The 21,702-nt window shown below is 56.6% G+C and overlaps 2 protein-coding genes across 2 annotated transcripts; both read right to left on the reverse strand.

The window, feature by feature from the left end:
* LOC134565445 (natterin-3-like) lies at nucleotides 1–2,373 on the reverse strand. The gene is made up of 4 exons (XM_063425035.1): nucleotides 2,359–2,373; nucleotides 1,919–2,102; nucleotides 851–1,014; nucleotides 1–792 (listed from the first exon to the last, which is right to left on the reverse strand). The coding sequence occupies exons 1-4, from the start codon at nucleotides 2,371–2,373 to the stop codon at nucleotides 1–3; spliced, it is 1,155 nt and encodes a 384-aa protein (XP_063281105.1).
* On the reverse strand, nucleotides 1,978–19,848 carry CHMP2A (charged multivesicular body protein 2A). Its single transcript, XM_063425026.1, has 8 exons — nucleotides 19,801–19,848; nucleotides 18,315–18,496; nucleotides 13,556–13,735; nucleotides 11,716–11,846; nucleotides 9,581–9,642; nucleotides 7,545–7,679; nucleotides 2,359–2,384; nucleotides 1,978–2,102 (listed from the first exon to the last, which is right to left on the reverse strand). Exons 2-6 carry the CDS (start codon nucleotides 18,480–18,482, stop codon nucleotides 7,552–7,554), a joined length of 669 nt encoding a protein of 222 aa, XP_063281096.1. The 5' UTR covers nucleotides 18,483–18,496; nucleotides 19,801–19,848; the 3' UTR covers nucleotides 1,978–2,102; nucleotides 2,359–2,384; nucleotides 7,545–7,551.
* Between the last annotated feature and the right edge of the window lie 1,854 nt (nucleotides 19,849–21,702).

The following is a 21,702-nucleotide window of genomic DNA, read 5'->3' on the forward strand; positions in this document are numbered from 1 at the left end:
CTACGGCGGGCACGGCGGCAGCTCGGCGAGCGGGCGGCAGCGCTCGACGCCGGCGCGGACGCCGGTGACGGCGCGGCTCCAGGCCGTGCCAACGATGCCCACGCGGTGCGGCGGCCCCGAGAGGAATTCCCGGGTGAGCCGGGCCGCGAAGGGCACGCGGAGCTCGCGGCGGAGCCCGCGGAGAACCACGGCGCACTCGGAGCGCGCCGGGATCACCGGGCGCACGCGGTGCAGCCGCGACACGAACTCGGTGGCGCTGGCGCCGCCCGCCCACGGCACGGTGGTGACATTGCCCGGGTGCCACCCCGCCGGCTCGGTGAGCACCAGCGGCGCCGCCCGCAGCGCCCCGTGCGCCGCCGCCAGCGCCGGCAGCTCGGCGCTCCAGCCGTGCTCCACCTCGGTGGCCTCCTCCAGGGTGACCGATTCGGTGACCGGCCAACACTCGGCGTTGCGCGCCAGCACCGCGGCCAGCTCCTCCGGCCGGGAGCTGTCCAGCGCCGCGCTGCCGTCGTAGACCACATCGGCGATGGAGACGTCGGCCGCGCCCTGGCGCACCACCAGCACCTGGTACCACTTGTACCAAACCTCGTGCCCGTCCACGGCCACGAACAGCGCCTGCTGCTCCTTGCTGGCCTTGCCCAGCCCGTCGCGGCTGCGGCCCACGAAGAGGTCGGAGCGCGGGCAGCCCTCGACGGCGCCAGCGGGCGCGCGGCCGAAGGAGGTGTCGGCCCAGTCGAGCGCCTCGAAGCCGCCGGGGTTCACCAGGAGCTGGAAGTCGGCGCTGCTCAGCTCCTGCTCGGCCCAGGGGAAGACGCAGCCGCGGCCCGCGCGCGGGGTCGAAGGCGCCCACGTTGCAGCCCAAGGCCGGCGTGGCGCACACGAACTCGGCGCGGCCGGAGCGGCCGTTCCGGCTGGACACGGCGTCCGCCGGGACCCGGCCCCGGAACGGGACCCAGCGCAGCCAGGACGGCGCCGGATCCGAGCGCCGGCGGCGGGGAAGGGGCCGGGCCGGGGCTGAAAGGAGGAGTGGGGGGAGTGGGATGGACTGGGAGGGACTGGGAGAAGATTGGGATGGACTGGGATGGACTGGGATGGACTGGGAGGGACTTGGAAGGGATTGGGATGGACTGGGATGGACTGGAATGGACTGGGATGGACTGGGAGGGACTTGGAGAAGATTGGGATGGAGTGGGAGGGACTGGGATGGACTGGGATGGACTGGGAGGGACTGGGAGGGACTGGGATGGACTGGGATGGAGTGGGAGGGAACTGGGATGGACTGGGAGGGACTGGGATGGACTGGGAGGGACTGGGAGGGACTGGGAGGGAGTGGAATGGACTGGGAGGGACTGGGATGGACTGGGATGGACTGGGAGAAGATTGGGATGGACTGGGATGGACTGGGAGGGACTGGGAGAAGATTGGGATGGACTGGGATGGACTGGGAGGGACTGGGAGAAGATTGGGATGGAGTGGGAGGGACTGGGATGGACTGGGATGGAGTGGGATTGACTGGGAAGGACTGGGATGGACTGGGATGGACTGGGAGGGACTGGGATGGACTGGGAGGGACTGGGAGGGAGTGGGAGGGACTGGGATGGACTGGGATGGGATTTGGATGTATTGGGATGGACTGGGAGAAGATTGGGATGGACTGGGAGGGACTGGGAAGGGACTGGGAAGGGACTGGGAGGGACTGGGATGGACTGGGAGGGACTGGGAAGGGACTGGGAAGGGACTGGGAGGGACTGGGAGGGACTGGGATGGACTGGGATATTCTGGGATGGACTGGGATGGGATTGAGATTGACTGGGATATTCTGGGATATTCTGGGATGGACTGGGATGGAACTGGTCCATACTGGTCCATACTGGTCCATACTGGGCCGTTCTGGCTGGGGCTCTGTGCCTGCACTCACCCGGGAGCTCCCTGGGGCTCCTTCCCGGGGCCGGCGCCTCCGGAATCCCCGAAATCCCCGGAATTCCCGGGATTTTTGGAATCTCCGGGATTTTTGGAATCGCCGGAATTTTTGGAATCCCCAGAATCCTGGGAATTCCCGAAATCCCGGAGATTCCAGCTCCGAGGAGCAGCAGCGCCAGGACCTGGGGAGGGCCCGGGGGGGTCAAACCCAACCCCCGACCCCAAATTCGCCTTTTCCCGCCAAAACCCCCCGGATCCGCCCCATTCCTGATTTTTTTCCTGGATTCATTCCGTTCATTCCCTTATTTCACCGATTATTTTTGTTTTAAAAATTGCGATTTTTTGGGAAAAAAAAAATCCCCCCCTTTTTGTTAAATTTTTTTGGCCCCAAAAAAGGTTCAGAATTCCCAAAATTTTCCCGAAGGATTCCAGCCGTACCTGGAGCGGCGGCATCGCTCCGGAGCCTGCGGAGAAATCCGGGATTGGCCTCAAAAGTTGCGTCAACGCCCCCCAAAATCCCCATTTCGGGGCATTTTGGGGTCTCTTTTCCCCAAAATCCCCGTTTTTTGTTCCTCTTTTCAAATTTTGGGGTTCCTCCTCAAACCTTCCCCATTTTGGAGGCTCCAAATTTTGGTTCCCCAAATCCCAAACTCCGAATTTTGGGGCTCCCCCAATTCCCAGTTCCGAATTTTGGGGTTTCCAAGGGCCCCGATTTTCAATTTTGGGGTTCCCCTCTTTCCAAAATCCAAATTTTGGGACTCCCCAATTCCAAATTTTGGGGTTCCCCCTCCCCAAATCCACATTTTAGGGCATTTTGGGGTCCCTTTTCCCCAAATCCCCATTCTTTGTTCCTCTTTTCAAATTTTGGGGTTCAACCCTTCCAAATTTTGGGGCTCCTCCACTCCCACATTTTGGGGTCCTGTCCCCAAACTCCAAATTTGGGGCTCCAAATTTTGGGGTTTCCAAGGGCCCGATTTTCAATTTTGGGGCTCCCCTCTTTCCAAAATCCAAATTTTGGGACTCCCCAGCTCCAAATTTTGGGGTTCCCCTTCCCCAAATCCACATTTTGAGGCATTTTGGGGTCTCTTTTTCCCCAAATCTCCATTTTTTGTTCCTCTTTTGAAATTTTGGGGTTCCTCCTCAAACCTTCCTCATTTTTGGGGCTCCAAATTTGGGGTTCCCCAAATCCCAAACTCCGAATTTTGGGGCTCCTCCACTCCCAGCTCCAAATTTTGGGTTTTCCCCTCCCCAAATCCACAATTTGGGGTTCCACCCCCAAATTTTGAGGTCCCCCCCTTCCCTAAATTCGCATTTTGGGGTTGAACCTCCCCAAATTTTGGGGCTCCCCCAGTTCCCAGTTCCGAATTTTGGGGTTTCCAAGGGCCCCGATTTTCAATTTTGGGGTTCCCCTCTTCCCAAAATCCAAATTTTGGGACTCCCCAGCTCCAAATTTTGGGGTTCCCCTTCCCAAATCCCCATTTTGGGGTCTCTTTTCCCAAAATCCCCATTTTTTGTTCCTCTTCTGAAATTTTGGGGTTCCTCCTCCAAACCTTCCCCATTTTTGAGGCTCCAAGTTTTGGTTCCCCAAATCCCAAACTCCGAATTTTGGGGCTCCTCCACTCCCAGCTCCACATTTTGGGGTTTTCCCTCCCCAAATCCACAATTTGGGGTTCAACCCCCCAAATTTTGAAGTCCCCCCTCTTCCCCAAATTCGCATTTTGGGGTTGAACCCCCCAAATTTTGGGGTCCTCCAATTCCCAGTTCCAAATTTTGGGGTTTCCAAGGGCCCCGATTTTCAATTTTGGGGTTCCCCTCTTTCCAAAATCCAAATTTTGGGACTCCCCAGCTCCAAATTTTGGGGTTCCCCTTCCCAAAATCCACATTTTGAGGCATTTTGGGGTCTCTTTTCCCCAAAATCCCCATTTTTTGTTCCTCTTTTCAAATTTTGGAGTTCCCCCTCCAAACGTCCCCAATTTTTGGGGCTCCAAATTTTGGTTCCCCAAATCCCAAACTCCGAATTTTGGGGCTCCTCCACTCCCAGCTCCAAATTTTGGGATCCTCAGCTCCAATTTTAGGGTTCCCAAACCCCAAATCCAAATTTTGGGATTCCCGAGCTCAAATTTGGGGTTCCCTCTCCCCAAATTCACATTTTGGGTGTTCCCCCTTCAAATTTTGGGGCTCTCCTTCCCAAATCCCCATTTTGGTGTTCCCAAACTCCATTTTTGGGGTTCTCCAGCTCCCACATCCAAATTTTGGGGTTTTCCTTCCCAAATCCAATTTTTGGGACCCCCCAAACTCCAAATTTTGGGGCCCCTCCTCACCTGCTCTCCTTTTTTGGGGTTCTCAGCCGATTTTGGTGCTTTTTGTGAGATCCAAGCCCCAAAACCGCCCCAACCCCCTCAGGAAAAACGTCAAAAATGCAAAAAGCCAAAAAAAAAACCACCCAAAAAAAGGGAAGTGGGATTTTTTTGGGGGGGATTTTTCCGCTTTTCGGGGATTTTTCACTTCGTTTCTCACGGTTTGGTTTTTTTTTTTAATTCAAGTTCTGAAAAGGTTAAAAAAAAAACACCCCAAAATGCCACAAAAACGAGGCCAAAGTCCCCCAAAAATGAACCAAAACACCCAAAAATGAACCAAAACCCCCCCAAATGAAGAAAAACCTCAAAAATGAACCAAAACTCCCTAAAATGAACAAAATCCCCCCCAAATGAACCAAAAACCTCCCAAAATGAACCAAAACTGCCCAAAATGAACAAAAACACCCCAAAATGAACCAAAATCCCCCAAAATGAACTAAAACACCCCAAAAATGAACCAAAAACCCCCAAAAATGAACCAAAATCCCCAAAAATGAACCAAAATCCCCAAAAATGAACCAAAAACCCACAAAAATGAACCAAAATCCCCCAAAATGAACCAAAATCCCCAAAAATGAACCAAAATCCCCAAAAATGAACCAAAAACCCCCCAAAATGAACCAAACCCCCCAAAATGAACAAAAACACCCCAAAATGAACCAAAACCCCCAAAAATGAACCAAAACTCCCTAAAATGAACAAAATCCCCCAAAAATGAACCAAAACCGCCCAAAATGAACCAAAATCCCCCAAAATGAACCAAAACCACCCAAAATGAACAAAAACACCCCCAAAATGAACCAAACCCCCCAAAAATGAACCAAAATACCTCAAAATGAACCAAACCCCCCAAAATGAACCAAAATCCCCAAAAATGAACCAAAACCCCCCAAAATGAACCAAAATACCCCAAAATGAATAAAAACCTCCCAAAATGAACCAAAACCCCCAAAAATGAACCAAAATCCCCCCAAATGAACCAAAATACCCCAAAATGAACCAAAATCCCCCAAAATGAACCAAAATACCCCAAAATGAATAAAAACCCCCCAAAATGAACCAAAATCCCCAAAAATGAACCAAAATCCCCAAAATGAACAAAAACACCCCAAAAATGAACCAAAATACCTCAAAATTAACCAAAACCCCCAAAATGAACGAAAATCCCCAAAAATGAACCAAAATCCCCCCAAATGAACCAAAAACCTCCAAAATGAACCAAAATCCCCTCAAAATGAACCAAAATCCCCTCAAAATGAACCAAAATCCCCTCAAAATGAACCAAAACCCCCCAAAATGAACCCAAATCCCTCCGGAGACCCCGGAGAATCAGCCCAGGAGAGGCTGAAAATTCCAAATTTTGGGTTCTTTTCCCACCCCAAAATTCCCCTTTCACCCCCCAAAGTTCCCAAATCGACCCCAAAAATCCCAAAATTCCCCAAATGACCCCAAAACCCCCCACGGCCCCTCCCCCACCCCCCCAGTGCTCCCAGTGCCGGACTGGGAAGGAACTGGAGCAGCCGCAGGTGAGAGGAAATTTTATTGGGGGAGGGGGGAACCCCAAAAATGGGGAAAAAAAACCCCAAAAATGGGAGAGAGACCCCAGGGAAGGGGAATTCACCCCAAAGTAGTGTCAGGGTCCCAAAAGGAGGGCAAAGACCCCCGGGGGGATCCAAAATCCCGGAAAAAAGAGAAAATCCCAAAAAAAGAAAGTCCCCAAAAAAGGGGGAAATCCCAAAAAAAGAAAGTCCCAAAAAAAGGGGGAAAATCCCAAAAAAAGGGGGAAATCCCAAAAAAAGGGGGAAAATCCCAAATAAAGGGGAAAATCCCAAAAAAAGGGGGGAAAATCCCAAATAAAGGGGGAAATCCCAAAAAAAGGGGGAAATCCCAAAGAAAGGGGGAAAATCCCAAAAAAAAAGGGGAAAATCCCAAAAAAAGGGGGAAAATCCCATTGGGGGTCAGAGTCCAAAAACCACCCCAAAATTCGGAATAAAAGGGGAAAAAATCCAAAATCCAAAATCCAAAAAATCCTAAATAAAGGAGGAAAATCCCAAATTAAGGATGAGAATCTGAAGAAATGGAGGGGAATGAGGAACAAAGGGGAAAATCCCAAAAAAAGGGGGAAAATCCCAAAAAAAGGGGGAAAATCCCAAATAAAGGGGGTCAGAGTTTGGGGGGTCCCAGGGCAGAGACAGAAAATCCCCTCCAAAAATCAGAATAAAGGGGAAAAATCCCCAAAAAAATGGCAAAAAAGGGGGGGAAATTCCAAAAAAGGAGGAAATCCCCCCAAAAAGGGGAGAAAGCTCAAAAAAAAAAGGGAGAAATCCCAAAAAAATGAGAGAAATCCCAAAAAAATGAGAGAAATCCCAGAAAATGGGGGGAAATCCCAAAAAATTGGAGAGAAATCCCAGAAAATGTGGAGAAATCTCAAAAAAATGGAGAGAAATCTCAAAAAAATGGAGAAAAAACCCCAAAAAATGGGGAAAATCCCAAAGAAAATGGAGAAAAATCTCAAAAAAAGGGGGAAAAATCCCAGAAAATGGTGGAAAAACCCAGAAAATTTGGGGAAATCCCCCCAGAAGGGGAGAGATCCTAAAAAAAGGAGGAAATCCCAAAAAATGTGGAGAAAACCCCAAAAAAGGGGAGAAAACTCAAAAAAATGGGGGGAAATCCCAAAAAAGGGGGGAAATCCCAAAAAAGGGGAGAAATCCCAAAAAATGTGGAGAAATCCCAGAAAATGGAGAGAAATCCGAAAAATTGTGGAGAAACCTCAAAAAAAATGGAGAAAAAAACCCCCAAAAATGGGGAAAATCCCAAAGAAAATGGAGAAAAATCCCAAAAAAATGGGGGAAAATCCCAGAAAATTTTGGGAAATCCCCCCAAAAGGGGAGAGATCCCAAAAAATGCAGAGAAATCCCAAAAAAATGGGGGGAAATCTCAAAAAAATGAGGGGAAATCCCAAAAAAGGGGAGAAATCCCAAAAAAGGGGAGAAATCCCAAAAAATGTGGAGAAATTCCAGAAAATGGAGAGAAATCCGAAAAATTGTGGAGAAATCTCAAAAAAATGGAGAAAAAACCCCCCAAAAAAGGGAAAAATCCCAAAGAAAATGGAGAAAAATCCCAAAAAAATGGTGAAAAATCGCAGAAAAATGGTGAAAAATCCCAGAAAATGGTGGAAAAACCCAGAAAATTTGGGGAAATCCCCCCAAAAAGGGGAGAAATCCCGAAAAAAGGGGGAAATCCCAGGAAATGAGGAGAAATGCCAAGCCCTGGCTCAGTCCCGGCGCAGGTTCTTGAGCCGCTCCTCCAGGTCGGCGTCGGCGTCGGCCAAAGCGGCCGCGGCGCCCTCGGCGCCCCCGCGCCCCTCCCCCGCCGCCAGGGACCCCCCCGGGGGTGGCAGCGCTGGGGACACGGGGGGGACACGGGGACGGTCAGGGGGTGGCACCGGAATGGCCCGAACTCCACCCAGAATCACCCAAAAATTCCACCCAGAATCACCCAAAAAATCCTCCCAAATCCCAAAAATTCCACCAAAATCCACCCCCAAAATCCCCCTCAAAATCTCCAAAAAATCCCAAAAAATCACCCAAAAAATCCCCCCCAAATAATCCCCCAAATTCCACCCAGAATCCCCAAAAAATTCCTCCCAAAATCCCCAAAAAATCTCCCCCAAAAATCCCTCCAAAATCCCCCCAGAATCCCCAAAATTCCTCCCAGAATCCCAAAAAAATCCCCCCAAAAATCCCAAAAAATCCCACCCCATATCCCCCAAATAATCCCCCAAATTCCACCCAGAATCCCCAAAAAATCCCCTCAAAATGCCAAAAAATCCCCCCAGAAAATCCCCCCAAATCCCCCAAATAATCCCCAAAATTCCTCCCAGAATCCCCAAAAAAATCCTCCCCAAACCCCCCCCAAATCCCCAAAATTTCCCCCAAAATCCCCCAAAAAATCCCCCCGAATCCCCCAAATTCCACCCAGAATCCCAAAAAAATCCCCTGAAAATCCCCAAAAAATCCCCCAAAATCCCACCCCAAATCCTCCAAATAATCCCCAAAATTTCGCCCAGAATCCTCCCCAAAATCCCCCCTGAATCCCCCAAATTCCCCCCAGAATCCCAAAAAAATCCCCAAAAAATGCCAAAAAATCCCCCCCAAAATCCCACCCCAAATCCCCCAAATAATCCCCAAAATTCTGCCCAGAATCCCAAAAATATCCCCCCAAAATCCCCAAAATTTCCCCCCAAAATCCCCCAAAATTCTCCCAAATAATCCCCAAAATTCCACCCAGAATCCCCAAAAAAATTCCCCCCCAAAATCCCCAAAATTCTCCCAAAAATCCCCCAAAATCCCCAAAAAATCCCCCCAAAAGTCCCAAAAAATCCCACCCCATATCCCCCAAATAATCCCCAAAATTCCGCCCAGAATCCCCAAAAAATCCCCCCAAAATCCCCCCAAAAATCCTGGAAAATTCCCCCCAAAATTCCCCCCAAAAATCCCCCAAATTCCTCCCAGAATCCCCAAAAAATCCTCCCAAACCCCCCCCAAATCCCCAAAATTTCCCCCAAAATCCCCCCCAAATCCCCCAAATTCCACCCAGAATCCCAAAAAAATCCCCTGAAAATCCCCAAAAAATCCCCCCCCAATCCCCCAAATTCCCCCCAAAATCCCCCAAAATTCCCCCCAAAAATCCCTCCAAAATCTCCCCAGAATCCCCAAAATTCCCCCCAGAATCCCCCAAAAAATCCCACCAAAAATCCCAAAAAAATCCCCAACAAGTCCCCCCAAAATCCCCCAAATTCCCCCCAAAACGGCACAAAAATCCCCCCAAAATCCCCAAATAAAATCCACCCAAAAATCCCCAGAAGTTCCCCCCAAAATCCCCCCAAAATAATAAAAAAAATCCCAAAAAATGTCCCCCAAAATCCAAAAAAAATTCCAAAAACAATCCCCCAAAAAATCCCCCAAAATCCTGCCCAGGATATCCCAAATTCCCAAAATCCTCCCAAATTCCCCCCAGACTCCCCCAAATCCCTCAAAATCCCCCCCAAATTCCCCAAATACCCAAAATATCCCTTAAACCCTCCAAAAATTCCCAAAAATTCCCCCAAAATCCTTCCAAAATCCCCCCAAATGTCCCTTAAATCCTCCCAAAATCCCCCAAAATCCCCCCAGATCCCCCCCAAAATTCCCCAAAATTTCTCCAAAATCCCCCCCAATGTCCCTTAAATCTTCCCAAAATTCCCAAAATTCCCCAAATTCCCAAAATTTCCCCCAAATCCCCCCGGCCCCTCCCCCGCTCACTGGCCAGCTCGTCCGTCAGGTTCAGCCCCAGCTCGTCCAGGACCTGCGACACCACGGCGTCACTGCGGGGACAGTGGGGACATTGGGGACATTGGGGACATTGGGGACACTGAGGGGACAGCGGGGACATTGGGGACATTGAGGGGACACAGGGACAGTGAGGGGACACCATGGCGTCACTGCGGGGACATTGGGGACATTGGGGACACTGAGGGGACATTGGGGACACTGGGGACATTGGGGACAGTGAGGGGACACCACGGCGTCACTGCGGGGACATTGGGGACAATGAGGGGACAGCGGGGACACTGAGGGGACACAGGGACAGTGAGGGGACACCACGGCGTCACTGCGGGGACATTGGGGACATTGGGGACACTGAGGGGACATTGGGGACAGTGGGGACAGTGAGGGGACACCACGGCGTCACTGCGGGGACATTGGGGACATTGGGGACACTGGGGACACTGAGGGGACACAGGGACAGTGAGGGGACACCACGGCGTCACTGCGGGGACATTGGGGACATTGGGGACATTGGGGACACTGAGGGGACACAGGGACAGTGAGGGGACACCACGGCGTCACTGCGGGGACATTGGGGACATTGGGGACATTGGGGACACTGAGGGGACACAGGGACAGTGAGGGGACACCACGGCGTCACTGCGGGGACACTGGGGACACAGGGACAGTGAGGGACAGTGGGGACACTGGGGACATTGGGGACATTGGGGACAGTCAGGGGACAGAGGGGACACTGAGGGGACATTGGGGACAGTGAGGGGACACCACGGCGTCACTGCAGGGACATTGGGGACAGTCAGGGGACAGAGGGGACAATAAGGGGACATTGGGGACACTGGGGACACGGGGACAGTGAGGGGACATTGAGGGACACTGGGGACACTGGGGAAACTGGGGACACTGGGGACACTGCGGGGACACTGGGGACATTGGGGACACGGGGACAGTGAGGGGACATTGGGGACACTGGGGACACTGGGGACACTGGGGACATTGGGGACAGCAGGGACAGTGAGGGGACAGAGGGGACACTGGGGGGACAGTGGGGACATTGGGGACAGTGAGGGGACAGCGGGGACAGTGAGGGGACAGTGAGGACAGTGAGGGGACAGCGGGACAGTGAGGGGACACTGGGGACAGTGGGGACATTGGGGATGTTGGGGGGATTGGGGACACTGGGGGACATTGGGGACACTGGGGGACAATGAGGGGACACTGGGGGACAATGAGGGGACACTGGGAACATTGGGGGACACTGGGGACATTGAGACTTGCTCTGTCCCCGTATCCCCTCCATGTCCCCAGGGGTCCCAGGAGTGTCCTCGAGCACCCCCAGGGTGTCCCCGAGTGTCCCTGGGTGTCCCCAAGTGTCCCCCCGGGGGGTCCCTGAGTGTCCCCTGGGTGTCTCTGAGTATTCCCCAGGTGTCCCCAGTGTGTCCCCAGGTGGTCCTGAGTGTCCCCTGGCTGTCCCCAGGTGTCCCCAGGGTGTCCCCAAGTGCCCCTGGGTGTCCCCAGGTATTGCCCAGGTGTCCCCAGCTGTCCTCTGAAGTCCCCAGGTGTCCCCAGGTATCCCCTGGGTGTCCCCTGGCAGCCCCCAGGTGTCTCCTGACTACCCCTGGCTGTCCCCCGCTGTCTCCAGGCTGTCCCCTGGTGTCCCCTGGTGTCCTCCGGTGTCCCCAGGCTGTCCCAAGCTGTCCCTGGGTGTTTCCAACTGTCCCTTGGCTGTCCCCAGGCTGTCCCCAGGCTGTCCTTGACTGTCCGCTGGTGTCCCCAAGGTGTCCCCATGCTGTCCCCAGGCTCTCCCTGGCTCTCCCTGGCTGTCCCCTGGTGTCCCCTGGTGTCCCCCGGCTGTCCCCCAGTGTCCCCAGGTGTCCCCTGGCTGTCCCCAGGTGTCTCAGGCTGTCCCCAGGTGTCCCCAAGGTGTCCCCAGGTGTCCCCAGGTGTGTCCCCAGGTGTCCCCAGGTGTGTCCCAGGTGTTCCCAGGTGTCCCCAGGTGTCCCCCAGGTGTCCCCCGGCTGTCCCCCCGTGTCCTCAGGTGTCCCCTGGCTGTCCCAGGCTGTCCCCAGGCTATCCCCCAGGTGTCCCCAGGTGTCCCCAGGTGTCCCCACCTCTCGTCCTCGTCGTCCTCGTCCCCCAGGGCGTCGTCGATGGCGTCGTTCATGAGCTCCTCCTTCATGTCCATGAGCTCGGACTGCTTCTGGAACTCGAGCAGGATGCGCTGGATCTGCGGCAGCTTCAGCTGGGGACACACAGGGGACAGCAGGGGACATCAGGGGACATTGGGGACATCAGGGGACATCAGGGATATCAGAGACATTGGGGACATTGGTGACATTGGGGACAGCCAGTTCCAGCTGCTTCTGGAACTCGAGCAGGATGCGCTGGATCTGCGGCAGCTTCAGCTGGGGACACACAGGGGACAGCAGGGGACATTGGGGACATCGGGGACATTGGGGACACAGGGATATCAGAGACATTGGGGACACAGGGGACACAGGGGACACAGGGACAGCCAGCTGGGACTGCTTCTGGAACTCGAGCAGGATGCGCTGGATCTGCGGCAGCTTCAGCTGCGGGGACAGTGGGGACATCAGGGGACATCAGGGGACAATGGGGACAACGGGGACATCAGGGATATCAGAGACATTGGGGACATTGGGGACAGCCAGCTCCAGCTGCTTCTGGAACTCGAGCAGGATGCGCTGGATCTGCGGCAGCTTCAGCTGGGGACACACAGGGGACATTGGGGACATCGGGGACACTGGGGACACAGGAGACATTAGGGGACATCAGGGGACATTCGGGACAGGAAGGACACAGGGGACATTGGGGACACAGAGGACATTGGGGACAGTGACGGACAGAGAGGACACTGGGGACATCAGGGACAGAGGGACAATGAAGACAGTGTGGGGACAACAGGGACAACAAGGAGAACGAGGGGACAATGGGGACAATGGGGACAATGGGGACAATGGGGACACCCAGGGGCCCACAGGGTGGCACGGGGACACCGCTGTGGCACTGGGGACACCCAGGGGACGGTGGCACCCCCAGCTGTGGCCGCAGTGTCACCGTGAGCCAGGTGAGGCCAGGTGTCCCTCACCTGTGACTCCATGGGGGCATGGCCTGGGGACACCAGGTGACAGCCCAGGTGACACACAGGTGACACAGGTGACACAGGTGACACACAGTGACACAGGTGTCCCCAGGTGTCCATACTTGTCTGTTCATGGTGGCCATGGCCCGTGTCACCCCCCGCATGGCGCTGGCCATGGCGCTGTTGGATCTCAGGTGACACACAGTGACACACAGGTGACACACAGTGACACACAGTGACACACAGTGACACACAGTGACACAGGTGACACACAGGTGACACACAGGTGACACACAGTGACACACAGTGACACACAGTGACACAGGTGACACACAGTGACACACAGTGACACACAGGTGTCCGTACCTGTCTGTTCATGGTGGCCATGGCCCGTGTCACCCCGCGCATGGCGCTGGCCATGGCGCTGTTGGATTTCAGTGACACACAGTGACACACAGTGACACAGGTGACACACAGTGACACACAGTGACACACAGTGACACACAGTGACACACAGTGACACACAGGTGCCATACCTGTCTGTTCATGGTGGCCATGGCCCGTGTCACCCCCCGCATGGCGCTGGCCATGGCGCTGTTGGATCTCAGGTGACACACAGTGACACACAGTGACACAGGTGACACACAGTGACACACAGTGACACAGGTGACACACAGTGACACACAGGTGTCCCCAGGTGTCCGTACCTGTCTGTTCATGGTGGCCATGGCCCGTGTCACCCCCCGCATGGCGCTGGCCATGGCGCTGTTGGATTTCAGTGACACACAGTGACACACAGTGACACACAGTGACACACAGTGACACAGGTGACACACAGGTGTCCGTACCTGTCTGTTCATGGTGGCCATGGCCCGTGTCACCCCCCGCATGGCGCTGGCCATGGCGCTGTTGGATTTCAGGGTCTGCACTCTCAGTGCCACCCCCTGCACGTTGGCTCTCATGGCGATGAACTTGCGAATGTAACGCCGGGTCCGCACCAGGTCCTTGGCCATGACACGCACGGCGTCCTGGGGACAAGGGGACAGTGTCAGGGACAGGGACAGGGGACAGGGACAGTGTCAGGGACAGGGACAGGGGACAGGGACACCATCAGGGACAGTGTCAGGACATCCGCACCAGGTCCTTGGCCATGACACGCACAGCGTCCTGGGGACATGGGGACAGTGTCAGGGACACTGACAGGGGACAGGGACAGGGGACAGTGTCAGGGGACAGGGACAGGGGACAGGGACACCGTCAGGGACAGGGACACCATCAGGGACAGGGACAGGGGACAGGGACAGTGTCAGGGACACTGACAGGGGACAGGGACAGGGACACCGTCAGGGACAGGGACACCATCAGGGACAGGGACAGGGGACAGGGACAGTGTCAGGGACACTGACAGGGGACAGGGACAGGGGACAGTGTCAGGGACAGGGGACAGAGGACAAGGGACAGTGTCAGGGACATTGACAGGGGACAGGGACAGGGCACAGGGACACCATCAGGGACAGGAACAGGGGACAGGGACAGTGTCAGGGACACTGACAGGGGACAGGGACAGGGGACAGGGACAGGGACACCGTCAGGGACAGGGACACCATCAGGGACAGGGACAGGGGACAGGGACAGTGTCAGGGACACTGACAGGGGACAGGGACAGGGGACAGGGACACCGTCAGGGACAGGGACAGGGGACAGGGACAGTGTCAGGGACATTGACAGGGGACAGGGACAGGGGACAGGGACAGGGACACTGACAGGGACAGGGACATTGACAGGGGACAGGGACAGGGGACAGGGGACAGGGACACCGTCAGGGACAGGGACATTGACAGGGGACAGGGACAGGGGACAGGGACAGGGACACTGACAGGGGACAGGGACAGGGGACAGGGACAGGGACACCGTCAGGGACAGGGACACACACGTAGCACTGTGTCCGCACCAGGTCCTTGGTCATGACACGCACGGCGTCCTGGGGACATGGGGACAGGGACAGGGGACAGGGGACAAGGACAGTGTCAGGGTCACTGACAGGGGACAGGGACTGTCAGGGACAGGGAGAGAGACAGGGACAACAGGGATGGGGACAGGGGACAGAGACAGGGGACAGGGACAGGGGACAGGGATGGCAACAGGGACAGGGACAACAAGGACAGGGACAGCGGGGACAGGGACAGCAGGGATAGGGGCAGGGGACAGTGTCAGGGACAGGGACAGCCAGGACAGCGGAGACAGTGGACAGGGACAGGGACACCAGGGACGGCAACAGGGACAGGGACAACAGGGACAGGGACAGGGATGGCAACAGGGACAGGGACAGGGACAACAGGGACAGGGACAACAGGGACAGGGACAACAGGGACAGGGACAGGGGACAGGGATGGCAACAGGGACAGGGACAGGGAAAACAAGGACAGGGATGGGGACAGGGACAAGGACAGGGACAGCGGGGACAGGGATAGCAGGGACAAGGACAGGGACAGGGTGACAGGGACAGCAGGGACAGGGGACATCCTCAGGGACAGGGGACAGAGGGGACAGTGGGGACGGCCTCAGGGACAGGGAAAGGGGACAGAGGACAGTCTCAGGGACAGGGACAGGAATAGAGGACAGGGACAACAGGGACAGCATCAGGGACAGTGTCAGGGACAGCGTCCTGGGGACAGGGACAGCAGTAGGGACAGGGACAGCGGGGACAGGGTCAGGGACAGGAGGGAAACGCAGGGGACACTGGGGGCAGCATTAGGGGACAGCAGGGACACCAGGGGACAGCACGGACAGGGACAGGAACAGGGGACAAGGGGGACACACAGGGGACACTGGGGACAGCAGGGATGCCCCAAGGATGGACAGGGACAGCGGGGACAGAGAAGGACAAACAGGGACAGAGGGGACAGCAGGAAGAGACAGGGGACACCCCAAGTCCCCCTCAGTGTCCCCAGTCCCCTCCATGTCCCCCAGTCCCTGTCTGTCCCCTTGTCCCCTCCATGTCCCTGTCCTGTGTCCCCAATCTCTGCCTGTCTCCATGTCCCATCTGTGTCCCCTTGTCCCGTCTGTGTCCCCTTGTCCCATCTGTGTCCCCTTGTCCCCTCCATGTCCCTTTGTCTCCTGTGTCCTTTGCCCCATGTCTGCAGTCTGTGCCTGTCCCCTTGTCCCCTCCGTGTCCCCTTGTCCCCTCCGTGTCCCTTTGTCCCCTCTGTGTCCCTTTGTCCCCTCTGTGTCCCCAGTCCTTGTCTGTCCCTTTGTCCCCTCCCATGTCCCTTGTCCCTGTCCCATGTCCCCAATCCCTGCCTGTCCCCTTGTCCCCTCCGTGTCACCCAGACCCCTCCATGTCCCTCTGTCCCCCTTCCCCCTCTCCCATCCCCCGCTGTCCCCACCCTGTCCGTGTCCCCGTCCCCCCACACCATCTGTCCCTGCCTGGCCATCTTCTTGATGTCCACGATGATTCTACTGTGTCCCCTCATTGTCCCCATTGTCCCCTCGTGTCCTCCTGTGTCTCCTGTGTCCCCCCATGTCCCCATTGTCCCCAATGTCCCCTCACATCTGTCCCTGCTTGGCCATCTTCTTGATGTCCACGATGATTCTCTTGTGTCCCCATTGTCCCCATGTCCCCCCATGTCCCCCATTGTCCCCCTGTCCCTGTCCCCTCACCATCTGTCCCTGCCTGGCCATCTTCTTGATGCCCACGATGATCCTCCTGTGTCCCCATGTCCCCACTGTCCCCCTGTCCCTGGTGTGCCCCCCATGTCCCTGTGACCCCCCCCGTGTCCCTGTGTCCCCCTCATGTCCCCATTGTCCCCAATGTCCCCTCACCATCTGTCCCTGCTTGGCCATTTTCTTGATGTCCATGATGATTCTCTTGTGTCCCCTCATTGTCCCCTCGTGTCCTCCTGTGTCTCCTGTGTCCCCCCATGTCCCCATTGTCCCCAATGTCCCCTCACCATCTGTCCCTGCTTGGCCATCTTCTTGATGTCCACGATGATTCTCCTGTGTCCCCTCATTGTCCCCATTGTCCCCTCGTGTCCTCCTGTGTCTCCTGTGTCCCCCCCTGTCCCCTCATTGTCCCCAATGTCCCCTCACCATCTGTCCCTGCTTGGCCATCTTCTTGATGTCCACGATGATTCTCTTCTCCCGTGTCCCCATGTCCCCATTGTCCCCATGTCCCCCCATTGGCCCCATGTCTCCTGTGTCCCCATGTCCCCATGTCCCCCTGTCCCCTCACTGTCCCCATTGTCCCCAATGTCCCCTCACCATCTGTCCCTGCTTGGCCATCTTCTTGATGTCCACGATGATTCTCTTCTCCCGTGTCCCCATGTCCCCATTGTCCCCATTGTCCCCAATGTCCCCTCACCATCTGTCCCTGCTTGGCCATTTTCTTGATGTCCACGATGATTCTCTTTTCCCGTGTCCCCATGTCCCCATGTCCCCATTGTCCCCATTGTCCCCATTGTCCCCATGTCCCCATGTCCCCCCCCGTCCCCTCATTGTCCCCAATGTCCCCTCACCATCTGTCCCTGCTTGGCCATCTTCTTGATGTCCACGATGATTCTCTTCTCCCGTGTCCCCTCATTGTCCCCATTGTCCCCTCGTGTCCTCCTGTGTCTCCTGTGTCCCCCCATGTCCCCATTGTCCCCAATGTCCCCTCACCATCTGTCCCTGCTTGGCCATTTTCTTCATGTCCACGATGATTCTCTGCTCTCGTGTCCCCATGTCCCCATGTCCCCATTGTCCCCATTGTCCCCATTGTCCCCATGTCCCCGTGTCCCCCCCTGTCCCCTCATTGTCCCCAATGTCCCCTCACCATCTGTCCCTGCTTGGCCATTTTCTTGATGTCCACGATGATTCTCTGCTCTCGTGTCCCCATGTCCCCTCACTGTCCCATGTCCCCCCATTGTCCCCATTGTCCCCATTGTCCCCATGTCCCTGTGTCCCCCCCTGTCCCCATTGTCCCCAATGTCCCCTCACCATCTGTCCCTGCTTGGCCATTTTCTTGATGTCCACGATGATTCTCCTGTGTCCCCTCATTGTCCCCCTTGTCCCCTCGTGTCCTCCTGTGTCTCCTGTGTCCCCCCATGTCCCCATTGTCCCCAATGTCCCCTCACCATCTGTCCCTGCTTGGCCATCTTCTTGATGTCCACGATGATTCTCTTCTCCCGTATCCCCATGTCCCCATGTCCCCATTGTCCTCATTGTCCCCATGTCCCCTCGCTGTCCCATGTCCCCTCATTGTCCCCGTGTCCCTGTGTCTCCCCGTGTCCCCCTGTCCCTGTCCCCTCACCATCTGTCCCTGCTTGGCCATTTTCTTGATGTCCACGATGATTCTCTGCTCTCGTGTCCCCATGTCCCCTCACTGTCCCATGTCCCCCCATTGTCCCCATGTCTCCTGTGTCCCCATGTCCCCATGTCCCCCTGTCCCCCCCTGTCCCCTCATTGTCCCCAATGTCCCCTCACCATCTGTCCCTGCTTGGCCATCTTCTTGATGTCCACGATGATTCTCTTGTGTCCCCATTGTCCCCATGTCCCCATGTCCCCATTGTCCCCATGTCCCCATGTCCCCCTGTCCCCTCACTGTCCCCATTGTCCCCAATGTCCCCTCACCATCTGTCCCTGCTTGGCCATCTTCTTGATGTCCACGATGATTCTCTTCTCCTGCGCCTCCAGCTTCTGCCGCTCCCGGTCCAGCTCGCGCACGGCGCGGCCCAGGGCGCGCTGGTTCTGCCGCAGCAGCTCCTCCGGCGTGCGCCGGCGCCCGAACAGCAGCTCCATGGGGACAGGGACACCTGGGGACAGTGAGGGGACATTGGGGACATCAGTGACACCCATGGGACACAGGGGACACTGAGGGGACACAGCCCAGGGCGCGCTGGTTCTGCCGCAGCAGCTCCTCCGGCGTGCGCCGGCGCCCGAACAGCAGCTCCATGGGGACAGGGACACCTGGGGACAGGGAGGGGACATCAGTGACACCCATGGGACACAGGGGACACCGAGGGGACACAGCCCAGGGCGCGCTGGTTCTGCCGCAGCAGCTCCTCCGGCGTGCGCCGGCGCCCAAAGAGCAGCTCCATGGGGACAGGGACACCTGGGGACAGCAGGGGACATCATTGGGGACATTGGGGACACCCATGGGACACAGGGGACACCGATGGCACAGGGCCCAGGGTGCGCTGGTTCTGCCGCAGCAGCTCCGTGGGACACTGGGGACAGTGAGGGGACACTGATGGGACATTGGGGACAGCGAGGGGACACTGGGGACACTGATGGGACACTGGAGACAGCGAGAGGATATTGGGGACACCTGTGTGACACCTGGGGAGCACTGGGGACACTGAGGGGACACTGAGGGGACACTGGGGACAGCGAGAGGATATTGGGGACACCTGTGTGACACCTGGGGAACACTGGGGACACCGATGGGACACTGGAGACAGTGACGAGACACTGGGGACAGTGAAGGGGACACTGGGGACGCCTGTGGGACACTGGGGACACTGATGGGACGTTGGGGACACCTGTGGGACACCGGGGACACAGGTGGGGTACACGGACACGGCGGGACGCGGTGGCACCTGGAGGGGGAGGACACCGGGACAAGGGACACGGGGGGGACACGGGAGGGACATGGGGGGACACGGGGGGACACAGGGACAGGGGACACGGGGGGACACGGGAGGGACATGGGGGGACACGGGGGGGACACGGGGACAGGGGACACGGGGGGGACACAGGGACAGGGGACACGGGGGGACACGGGGGGACAGGGGGGGACATGGGGGGGACACGGGGGGGACACGGGAGGGACACGGGGGGACAGGGGGGGACACGGGGGGGACACGGGGGGGACACAGGGACAGGGGACAGGGGGGGACACGGGGGGGACACGGGGACACCCGGCCCGGCCTGGCCCCGCCGCCCCTCAGCGCCCGCCCCGGAGCCGCTCCCGGCCCCGAGACCCGCCCGAACCTCCTGAAACCCCCCAGGACCCTCGGGCCCCTTCATTCCCCCCGGAGATCCCAAACCTGTCCCCAAATTGTCCCCAAATGTCCCCAAATGTCCCTAAATCCCCCCGGACGCCCCCGGCCCTCACCCGGCTCCGCCCGGGCACTTCCGCAAACAGTGACGTCACGCGCGGTTCCGATCACGTGACGCCGCGAGGGTTTCGGTCACGTGACGGCAGCTCCAGGAGGGAGGGGATGAACCACAGAGAGCAGGCGGGGCGGCCGGAGCGGCCACTTCCGGTGCGGGGCAGCGAGAGGAGCGGCCAGAGCGGCCATTTCCGGTGGGGGCAGCGAGAGGAGCGGCCGGAGCGGCTCCGCCCGGGACAGCGACACCTGGCGGCGTGGAGGTGTCAGGCGGGCTGGGGGAACTGGGCATACTGGGAGCGCTGGGATTGGGAACTGGGCATACTGGGAGTGGGAACTGGGCATACTGGGAATGATGGGAGTGGGAACTGGGCATACTGGGAGCACTGGGATTGGGAACTGGGCATACTGGGAGTGGGAACTGGGCATACTGGGAGCGCTGGGATTGGGAACTGGGCTTACTGGGAGTGCTGGGAGTGGGAACTGGGCATACTGGGAATGATGGGAGTGGGAACTGGGCATACTGGGGACTTTGAGGAATGGAACTGGGCCCATCCCAGTTTAACCAGTGACACCCACACCCCCCTCCCAGTATAACCCAGTATAAACCAATAACACCCACTGGGTCCCTCCCAGTATAACCCAGTATAACCAGTCACCCTCCCCCGTATAACCCAGTATAACCCAGTACAAACCAGTATAACCACTCCCATCCCCCTTCGAACACAAACCAGTCCAAACCAGTCTAAACCAGTCCAAACCAGCCCAAATCAGCCTAAACCAGCCTAAAATAGCTCAAACCAACCCAAACCAGTTCAAACCAGCCAGAACCAGTTCAAACTAGTCCAAACCAGTTCAAACCAGCCAGAACCAGTTCAAACCAGCCCAGACCAGCCCAACCCAGCTCAAACCAATCCACACCAGTTCAAACCAGTCCAACCCAGCCTAAACCAGTTCAAATTAGTCCAAACCAGTCCAAACCAGCCCAAACCAATCCACACCACCCCCAACCAGTTGGAACCAGTCCAACCCGCCCCAGCCCAAACCAGCATAAACCAGTTCAAACCAGTCCAAACCAACCCAGCCCAAACCAGCATAAACCAGTTCAAACCAGTCCAACCCAAACCAACCCAAACCAACCCAGCTCAAACCAGTCCAAACCAGCATAAACCAGTTCAAACCAGTCCAACCCAAACCAACCCAGCTCAAACCAGTCCAAACCAGCATAAACCAGTTCAAACCAGTCCAACCCAAACCAACCCAGCTCAAACCAGTCCAAACCAACCCAAACCAGCATAAACCAGTTCAAACCAGTCCAACCCAGTCCAACCCAGCTCAAACCAGTCCAAACCAACCCAAACCAGCATAAACCAGTTCAAACCAGTCCAACCCAGTCCAACCAGTCCAACCCAGCCCAAACCAGCATAAACCAGTTCAAACCAGTCCAAACCAGTCCCTTGGCTCTTTAATCTGGGCCCGAGCGGTGCTGGGGGGGGGGGGGGGGGGGGGGGAGGGGCAGGGGGGGAGGGGCCCCCCCACCCCCAGGGGGGAATAAATAGGGGGGGGGAGGGGTTGGGGGAATTGGGGGGAATTTTGGGGTTTTTTGGGATTTTTGGGATTTTTGGGGTCCCTCAAGGCAGCGCTGAAGGGAGCGACCCCCACCCCCCCCCCAGGGGGATTTTGGGGAGATTTTGGGATTTTTGGGGATTTTTTTGGATTTTTTGGGGGGATTTTGGGATTTTTTTGGGATTTTGAGGGATTTTTTTGGATTTTTTGGGGGGTTTTGGGATTTTTTGGGGATTTCTGGGTTTTTTTGGGGATTTTGGGGGTCCCTCAAGGCAGAGCTGAAGGGAGCGACCCCCACCCCCCACCCAGGGGTTTTTTTGGGGAGATTTTGGGATTTTTGG

Source organism: Prinia subflava, unplaced genomic scaffold, assembly GCF_021018805.1.
Source record: "Prinia subflava isolate CZ2003 ecotype Zambia unplaced genomic scaffold, Cam_Psub_1.2 scaffold_48_NEW, whole genome shotgun sequence".
In the NCBI taxonomy this organism is placed as follows: domain Eukaryota; kingdom Metazoa; phylum Chordata; class Aves; order Passeriformes; family Cisticolidae; genus Prinia; species Prinia subflava.

What these genes read in the sequence shown, in the direction of transcription:
- LOC134565445 (XM_063425035.1), bottom strand. An exon ending in GAGCCCCAGGGAGCTCCCGG is followed by an intron (nt 1,015 to 1,918) that starts GTGAGTGCAGGC and finishes TCCTCCTTTCAG; the next exon opens with CCCCGGCCCGGCCCCTTCCC. An exon ending in CGCCGGCCTTGGGCTGCAAC is followed by an intron (nt 793 to 850) that starts GTGGGCGCCTTC and finishes TGGGCCGAGCAG; the next exon opens with GAGCTGAGCAGCGCCGACTT.
- CHMP2A (XM_063425026.1), bottom strand. Translation starts at nt 18,482, where the DNA reads ATGGAGCTGCTGTTCGGGCGCCGGCGCACGCCGGAGGAGCTGCTGCGG. An exon ending in TGGCCAAGCAGGGACAGATG is followed by an intron (nt 13,736 to 18,314) that starts GTGAGGGGACAT and finishes CCTTGTCCCCAG; the next exon opens with GACGCCGTGCGTGTCATGGC. An exon ending in GAGGACGACGAGGACGAGAG is followed by an intron (nt 9,643 to 11,715) that starts GTGGGGACACCT and finishes CTGTCCCCGCAG; the next exon opens with TGACGCCGTGGTGTCGCAGG.